The sequence below is a fragment of the Otolemur garnettii genome, unplaced genomic scaffold (assembly GCF_000181295.1).
Source record: "Otolemur garnettii isolate 467f Iridium unplaced genomic scaffold, OtoGar3 scaffold00092, whole genome shotgun sequence".
NCBI classification, from domain to species: Eukaryota; Metazoa; Chordata; class Mammalia; order Primates; family Galagidae; genus Otolemur; species Otolemur garnettii.
The window spans coordinates 7,702,036-7,711,601 of NW_003852487.1; the positions used below are offsets into that span (position 1 = coordinate 7,702,036).

General features: G+C 37.6%; 1 protein-coding gene across 1 annotated transcript in view; it reads right to left on the bottom strand.

The window, feature by feature from the left end:
- ADIPOR2 (adiponectin receptor 2) overlaps nt 1–9,566 on the bottom strand; it is a 66,650-nt gene that overhangs the window by 33,102 nt on the left and 23,982 nt on the right. Inside the window, exon 2 of the mRNA XM_003795472.2 lies at nt 4,596–4,852. Within this exon, the coding sequence (XP_003795520.1) occupies nt 4,596–4,766 (171 nt within the window). The 5' untranslated portion in view covers nt 4,767–4,852. The remainder of the gene's footprint in view (nt 1–4,595; nt 4,853–9,566) is intronic.

Consider the following 9,566-nt stretch of genomic DNA (forward strand, 5'->3'; position numbering starts at 1 on the left):
CCACAACGCCTGGCCATTTTTTGGTTGCAGCCATCATTGTTGTTTGGCAGGCCTGGGCTGGGGATTCGAACCCGCCACTTTAGGTGTATGTGGCTGGCGCCTTAGCCACTTGAGCCACAGGCGCCGAGCCTTCATTGCCATTTTTAATATCAAACTGGCTAACCTGAAATTATTTCAAACTTGAAAATTCCTTAGATTCTATAACCACAAGTGTCAGTTTTAAATAATTAAGAAACAGAGGTACGGCTTGGCACCTATAGCTCAAGCTGCTAAAGCGCCAGCCACATATACCTGAGCTGGCGGGTTTGAATCCAGCCCGGACTTACCAAACAACAATGACAACTACAACCAAAAAATAGCTTGGCGTTGTGGCAGGCGCCTGTAGTCTCAGCTACTTGGGAGGCTGAAGCAAGACAATTGCTTAAGCCCAGGAGTTGGAGGTTGCTGTGAGCTGTGATGTCACAGCACTCTACCCAGGGTGACAGCTTGATGAGGCTCTGTCTCCAAAAAATAGTTAATTAATTTAATTTATTAAAAAAAAAAGAAACAGAGGTACATTAATATCTTCAGTGATACATTTACATATCTGCTTAAGATGACCTCTAAGATATTTAATAATCTCAAATTTCACATTTCCAGAACAGAACTCTTGAATTTCCCTCCTTTAAGACCTGCTTCTCCCTCTTGCTTTAAAAATTTCACTTTTAGCTTAGGCTAAAACATCCAGCAATTATCCTCAACTCCTTTATTTTCCTCCCTCTCTGCATCTAATCCATCAGGACGTCCTGTTGGTTTGACCTCCAAAATATATCCAGAATCCATTCACTTCTCTCCATTACTGTGGCTATCACCACATTTTTTCAAGTGACATCACATCTCATCTAGAATATTCTAACAGATTCCCGGTCCCTCTTCTTCTGTGCCATCTCCAAACAATCCATTTCCCAGAGTGATCTTTTAAAAATACGAATCAATCTCTCATGTTTAAACAGCCTAAACACTGCCCTCTTTCTAGGCAATTTTATTAATAAAATAAAACCTAAATTCCTTTGATAAACTTATGTGATCTGTATCCTGACTGGCCCACTGACCTCATCTCATTTCACTCCTCCCTCCCAGTTCCTCATGCTCTAACTGCTCTAGCCATCTGTCAGTCCTTTTTTTAAAAAATAAAAAAAGGGAGAGGGAGAGGAGAAGAACAATAGAAGCAAAGCAAGGACAATGAAGAGGGTGAAGGAGGAGGAGAAGCAGAAGGAGAAGAAAAGGGGAAGAAAAGAAAGAGGAAGACAGTGGTGGAGAGCAGGGGGAAGAAGAGGAGGAAAAGGAGGAAGCAAAGAGGAGGAGGAGGGAAGACAAGACAAAAGGATGATACAAGAAGAGGCTGAAAAGCAGAAGGGGGAAAGAGAAAAACTTATACCCACCTATGGACCTCTACACTAGCTTATTTCTTCTACTAGAAACACTCTTACCCCAGGTCTTTGCATAGCTGGTTCCTTATCATTCAGACCTCAACGCAGACATCAGCTCTTAAGAGGCCTTCCTTTACCACCCTGTCTAAAGAATCTCACCAATTGCCCCATTAATTTGTTTTCTCCTCTAGCACTTACCATTGTCAGTAATTATCTCATTCATTTATGTCTTTAAGGACTTTACTGCCTGTTTCTTCTCCACTTCTGCCCTTGCACTATGCAGGCAAGAATCCTGACAGGTTTTTTGGTTTGTTTTTTTTTTTTGCAGTTTTTGGCCAGGGCTGGTTTTGAGCCCACCACCTCCAGCATATGGGGCCGCACTCTACCCCTTTGAGCCACAGGCGCCACCTGAATCTTGACAGTATTATTCATCACCACATTCTTAGCACTTAGAAAAGAACCTGGCTCAAAGGAGGCAAACAAAGGTCCAGTATGTAGGCTGTTCACAGCACAGTTTAAGACTGACTATTTACATGGATTATGATTTGACAGCCATCTCTTAGAGATTTGCAAAATGAAGCCCTAGGTCTGAAAATTACATTGCCATAACATTTCCATTTCTAGTATAACAGTTCTAGATGTACAATATGCTACAGAGATGGTTAGAATCAGATTCCTCAATCTCAGCATTACTGATATCAGCCAAAATTAGGGGTGTCCAACCTATTCTTTCCTCTGCCTCACCCTGGAAGAATAAAAGCTGTCTTGGGCCACATATTAACTACACAAACACTAACAAAGCTGATCAGCTCTACCCCCCAAAGTCTGTGCATACTTTTCATGATATCTAACCCCACAGATAAAAAGAAATCTTCATAAAATCAGCATGCGGGCCATGGGTTGGACACCCCTGATAGGGATAATTCTTTTTTTGTGGAGGGCTATCTGTACACTGTAAGATGTTCAGCAGCATCCCTGACCTCTACCACTAGATTCCAAAAGCACAACCTCCCTACCTGTAATAACCCAAAATGTCACCAAACACTACCAAATGCTTCATAAGGGTCAAAATTGTCCCAAATGATAAATCACTAGAATATGCTGAAAATAGCAACAAAAACAAAACTACAGTCATAAGACCTGAATCTCAATTACTTCACTTACCAGCAGGCTCTATTTCCTCACTATCAGGTCACCTATCTCCTCTCTAACACATAGAGGCTTAACATACTATAAAATAATCTGTTCAACTATACACAATATTTTACAACAATCTAAAGAAACTTTTAATATTTAAACTGCTTGGTTTTGTTTTTTAACCCAATGTTCACTATTAGAATGCAGGGCAACAGATAGGAACAGAAAAGGGAACGTCAAATCTAACTAAAAACTAAAAGAATTTTCATAAAAATGTTTACACAACACATATGGGGCCAGCATACACTTACACTACATATATAGAAGGTGTAATATACACACTGTTACTATACTTTTTTCAGAGAAAGTGAAACGGAAAAGTTTTATAAAATAGGAGCTTAGAAGAAAAACTTAGAGCTAACTTTCAGTCCAGTGATTTTCTGTAGTATAAGCTAAAACTTTTCTCTCCAACTTCAGATTCAGCACTAAAATTAATTACATTAAGTACAATAACCAATTAAAGAGCCTGGGATGGGGAACTTTTTTTTCTCCAGAAACTATGGCAGTTTTTTTTTTTGGGTAGTTTTTGGCCGGGGCTGGGTTTGAACCTGCCACCTTCCACATATGGGGCCGGTACCCTACTCCTTTGAGCCACACAGGCACCGCCCTGTGTCATTTTTTATGTTACAGTTCTCAGTAATTTACTCATCCCTTCCCCACCAAAGAACATAGTCCCTTACAACTGTGTTTGGACTGGCCATGTGACTACTGTAGCAAATGGAACATAAGCAGATTTAACATACACCACATGTGAGCAGAAACTTTGCTCCTCTAAGTAGAAGCCTTTGAGATATTTTCAGCTACAACCCACACTGAGACTTGCTTTTCCTGTATTATTGATGCACATATTTGCACATATAACTATATAAAACTAAAAAAGTCATCAAATAATATAGTTTAAATGTATATTACTTATTATAGACATGGACCTCAATATTTTTATTCTATTTTGCTATTCAATTTTTTTAATGCTTTGTGATACTAAAATGAATTCACAACTCATAGTTTGAGAAACAGTGTACTATTAGTGCCATGACACTGAACACATGCTACATAGTGGGAAAATTCCAGAGCACAAAGCTAAATGTCATTTAAAAGGACTTTCTGATACTGTTCACAAATATTTATACCTTTGCTCCCTAGGTATAAACTGCCTGAAGGCTACTCTGTTCTCTGGGAATTAGAAAGAAAGATTAAAATCTGCCTTCTGCTTTCAGTAATTCAACTGACTCCCCAGGTATGCACTGAAGATAAACAGTTTCTGTAAAAGTTTCAACACACAATTAGCATTTCTCCAAAAATAGCACTGATGACATCATAACTAAAGCATGATCAAATTATAAAGGTTATATGGTAACTACAAAACCCATTTCTTCTTCCTTAAAGAAGATAAAGCAGATTAAGTATGATTTTTACATTCACAGAAAGGCAAAACTATGGATCCAAATAATACCTAGCTAATTTAAGAATAAGTGACTTCGGCTCAAGCGGCTAAGGCGCCAGCCACATACACCTAAGGTGGCAGGTTCAAATCCAGGCCAGGCCCACCAAACAACAATGGCTGCAACCAAAAAATAGCCAGGCATTGTGGCGGGCGCCTGTGGTCCCAGCTACTTGAGAGGCCGAGGCAGGAGACTCGCTTGAGCCCAGGAGTTGGAGGTTGCTGTGAGCAGTGAAGCCAATAGCACTCTACCCAGGGGGACAGCTTGAGGCTCTGTCTCAAAAAAAAAAAAAGAATAAGTGACTTCAAGTTATCCTGAAGAAAAGCACAAACGTGCTCAAAGTTCCTTCTCAACACTCCCTCTCTCCAACAATGGCCCCATATATTTTTCCCCCATACATTTTTTTCACTATCCTCCCTCTTCTATGATAGTATTAATATACACAGCTATGATTTAATAAAAAATAAATAAAAATATTAAAAAAAAATCCTCCCTCTTACTACATCCCCATAAATTTTTGTTTTACCATCCTTCCAACTTAACTTACTTTCTTATGATGGGAAGAAAGAACAGATGCCTCTAAAACAGGCTCCAAATCTCCTTGGTGGTTTTCATTATCACCTCCCCTTGTACCATCAACGTGGTGCCCTTTTCGAAGCCTTATATCTGGCTCTGGAGTCCTGCTGCACCCCAATCGGTTTTCTGCTGGTTCGTTCATGGGCTACCCAAGGCTTTCTTACAAAGAGATCTTTCTTTCTGTCCCTTCTTCTTGGGAGAACAGACCTTCAAAATAGTGAGTTGATCCTAAAGAGAGGAAAGCTTTGAATAAATATATTTTTAATGACTGCATTAAAAGACTGCTGAGTAAAGACATCACTTAGATTACTATACATTCAAACAATACAATACTCAAAAATCACTAAGAATAGCAAAAGAATAATGTATTAACCTACATTTGCTGATGAAGAGACTGCTAAAATCTTTTTAAATTAAAAAAAGCAGGATACAAGACAACATTTATAATATTCTCCCATTTACATGTTGTAAAAATATATATAATTATATATAAATGTCTATGTACTAGAATAATTAGTGGGAAGTATTCAAAACCATGCTCTTGGTATAGAAATACAGAGAAGAACCTATGGTTTCAAGCGAGAATACTTAAAATTTTGTCCTGCCTCCATTTTTTTTTAACCACATATCACTTACTTTTTCAATTAAAAACATCGAAAGAACATATATGATTGGAATTTAGAATTAGAAATTAGAATTACAAACTTTATTATATATATTAGAAAGAATACATGTAGGTTTATATATTATAGCTGGGTGTTACACATTCAGTCTCATCTAAACATCACAATGATCCTATAGGGTATTTTTATTTGTTTCACAGATGAGAAGATCAGAATTCACTATAATTTTAAATACAAAAATAAATAGAATAGAGCCTCTGAATTTATATAGCACTTATTATTGATAATATTTTCCATTCAAAAGTTTAATGTCTACATTTCCACATTTTTTAGTTGTTTTGAACTCTAAACTACCCTAAAAGGAAGAAACTCGGGAGCAAAATATACTTCTGGGTTCCCAGAAAGTGCTATGCACATAAATGTTTAATGAATATTTGATAAATAATATTTCAATGTTCTTGAGTGGTTATAACATTTTTAGAAATCATCAATCTCTCTCTAAACTGGACTGCAGCAAATACGTTTCCTAGGAATTCAACTCTTCCAAGTCCTTGGCACTCTACCTCTTAATTCATGGTACATAAGCTTATTTTAGACAATTAATTGCACATCCAAATAAGGATTATCACAGCCACTCCAATCAGAAGTACCAAAACAGGAAAAGACCAAGGTATAGGCTAGTTCTTAAATCCCTTTAGATTCCAAGTTCTTACTGGTGGAGAGGAGGAGTAAGGAAAAGTAAATACCATAAAAAGAAGGTAATAAGTATATTTAGTGTTCATACTTATGGATACAAAAACTAATCATCAGTTGACTCGTGGTCTCATAAGTAATGTTTTGCTATTGGATTTCTCTAAGGGCTTTGAAAGTTTATGCACCAAGAACAAACATAATGTTAAGGATTACCAAATCTGGGTATGTACTTATTATTTCAAATCCTGAGAAAACCTATTATACTACTGAGATTATAAACTATATTACTAATGCCCATTTCTAAAAGAAGAAATAATGATAATAGTTCATATTTACAAAGTTATTTCACACCCACCATTTCATTTTGTTTCAAGGAAGAGGCAGGTAACATTTATTGAGGATTAACAAAGGTAAATTCTATACCAGAGAATTTATGTGTGGTATCTCATATAATCCTTAAGCAGAGCACTCTGAGGTGTTATTATCCTCCAGGGACATCCAGTCTTTTTTTCTCCATCTCACAATCAGAGGAATAAAAGCTGTCTTAGACGACACATTAAATACACAAACAACAAGGAAAGCTAATCAGCAAAAAAAAACAAAAAACAAAAAACCCGCTGAACATATTTTTCATAAATCCAACACCACAGAAAAGCAAAAAAATTCCTTACAAAATCAGCATGTGCACTTCAGGCTACAGGTTGGTCAATGGCTGTGGAAACTAAGGCTCAGAGATTAAGTAATTTATTCAAGGTCATGGATATAAAGAGGAGCAGCTGAAATTTATACTCAGGTCTTTTCGGACCTCATGAACTTTAAGTACTTTCCACTGCTCAACAAAACCAAGACTGGAGTAGAAAAAAAGATAAGAAATTGAACACTTAAGTCAACGCTTAAGTTTAAATCACAAGTAAACTACAGATTTCAAATGTTCCTTTTTAAACTGTAGCAAGCAGAATAAAGCATCTTTAAAGTATACTTTTTTTTTGAGACAGAGCCTCAAACTGTCACCCTGAGTAGAGTGCCATAGCATCACAGCTCACAGCAACCTCCAACTTCTGAGGTCAAGCGATTCTCCTGCCTCAGCCTCCCAAATAGCTGGGACTACAGGCGCCCGCCACAACGCCCAGCTATTTTTTGGTTGCAACCATTATTATTGTTTGGCAGGTCTGGGAGGGATTCGAACCCGCCAGCTCAGTTAGTATGTGGCTGGCGCCTTAGCCACGTGAGCCACAGGCGCCAAGCCTAAAAGTATTCTTGAAATATGACTAAACTTCTCATAAGCAGGGTTATGGAGGTGTTACTTATTTATGTGAACATAAACAGCACGGTCCATTAGTTAGAACTGTTTTATAACCCTCTACTCAGAAAAAGAAAGCAAATGATAAGATGTACGTGTTACCAAAGAATTTTTTAAGGCTTCTACTTAAAATAAAAAGAAATAGGAAAATCAGGGTGCTGCCTGTGGCTCAAAGGAGTAGGCCGCCAACCCCATATGCCAGAGGTGGCTGGTTCAAACCCAGCCCAGGCCAAAAACTGAAGAAAAAAAAAAAATCAGTTTCCAGGAAAGTCTTGAGATCAATTTATATCCCTATCTACAATGTTTTCTAAATTTACAAGTATGAAAAAATAACAACAAAGCCCTGCAAAATTTTCAAAGAAAATTAATAATATTGGCTTGGCCTCTATAGCTCAGTGGCTAGGGCGCGAGCCACATACACCAGAGTTGGTGGATTCAAATCCAGCCCAGGCCTGCTAAACAACAATGACAACTACAACCAAAAATAGCCAGGCATTGTGGCAGGCACCTGTAGTCCCAGCTACTTGGGAGGTGGATGCAAAAGACTCACTTAAGCCCAAGAGTTGGAGGATGCTACGAGCTGTAAGGCCACAGCACTCTACAAGGGTGACAAAGTGAGATTCCATCTCTAAAAAAAAAAAAAAAGAAAGAAAATTAATATTCCCTCCCCTATACAGACTAAAGCAAGAAAACCTATAAATATAGAGCTCCAACACTAGAATTGGCTCAGTGCCTATAGCACAGTGGTTACAGCACCAGCCACATACACTGAGGGTGGCAGGGTCAAACCAAGTCCGGGCCAGCTAGACAACAATGACAACTACAATCAAAAAATAGACAGGCGTTGTGGCAGGCGCCTGTGGTCCCAGCTACTTGGGAGACTGAAGCAAGAGAATTGCTGACCTGTGATGCCATGGCACTCTACCAAGGGCGACATAGTGAGGCTCTGTCTCAAAAAAATTAAAATAAAATTTCTATGCAAAGTGTAGTTCTAGAATAGCTAAAACAATCTTTAAAAAGAATAAAGTCGGAAGAATCTCTTTAACTGACTGAATTCTAAAGTAGTCAAAATAATGTGGTTTTAGCAGAAGAATACATGGGGTCACTATCAAAGTTTTTACACAGACCATGTTATGGTCCATTATTTTACCAAGAAACAGTCAACAACAGAGTCCCTTCTGATTCACTTATACAAGTTTCAACTTCCTTGGTTTATTGGTGTTACTGGAGGGTTTATTTCCGTTCACACAGATTTAACATTTCTTGATTTTTTTTTTTTTTAGAGACAGAGTCTCTCACTTTGTCATCTTTAGTAGGTGCGATGCTGTCACAGCTCACAGCAACCTCCAGCTCTTGGGCTTAGGCAATTCTCTTGCCTCAGCCTCCTGAGCAGCTGGGACTACAGGTGCCCGCCACAACGCCTGGCTATTTTTTTGTTGCAGTTTGGCCAGGACCGGGTTCAAATCCGCCACTCCAGGTATATGGGGCTGGCACACTACTCACTGAGCCACAGGCGCTACTCTACATTTCTTGATTTTTTAGCATCTCAAAACTTTCGTGATGACCCACGTATATACAAAGAGTGACAAAACAGAATAGAGAACTCAGAAAAGAACAATACGAGTATGTCTTCTATTTTATAAACATGCCAAAGCAATTCGATAAAGGAAGGATAGCTATGTCAACAAATAGTGCTGAAATAATTGAACATCCATAGGCAAAAACAAACAAAAAAGACCTAAACCTCACACCTTAGATAACCATTAACTCAAAAATGGATCATGGGCTTAATGTAATAAAATGCAAAGCTATAAAACTTTTATTAGAAACAGAGAAAAATCTAGAGCTAAACAAAGAGTTATGAAACTTGACACCAAAAGCACAATTCATAAAGGGAAAAAGTGATAAATTGGAGTTCATCAAAACTATCTTTTCTCTGAAAGACCATGTTAAGAAGTGAAAAAGATAAGTTATAGTTATGGAGAAAATATTTGCACGTCATACAGCTAACACAGTAAACTAGTATCTAAACTAGCACGTCACATGGCCAACACAGGACTAGTATCTAAAATTAAATAGGACAAAAACAACCAAACTAGAAAATGAAAAACAACATGAATGAGCATTTCAACAAAGGTCACCATAAACAGGAAAAATTAACACTCATACTGTGTTTTGTTATACTATATTTTATATTTTTATATTTATTAACACATAGAAAGATATTTGCATTTTATAAAATTCTGTAATGAATATTTTGTAAATAAAGATACATTTAGCTACAGTTTCTCATTTTCCCTACATACATACATACATATGTATGGTA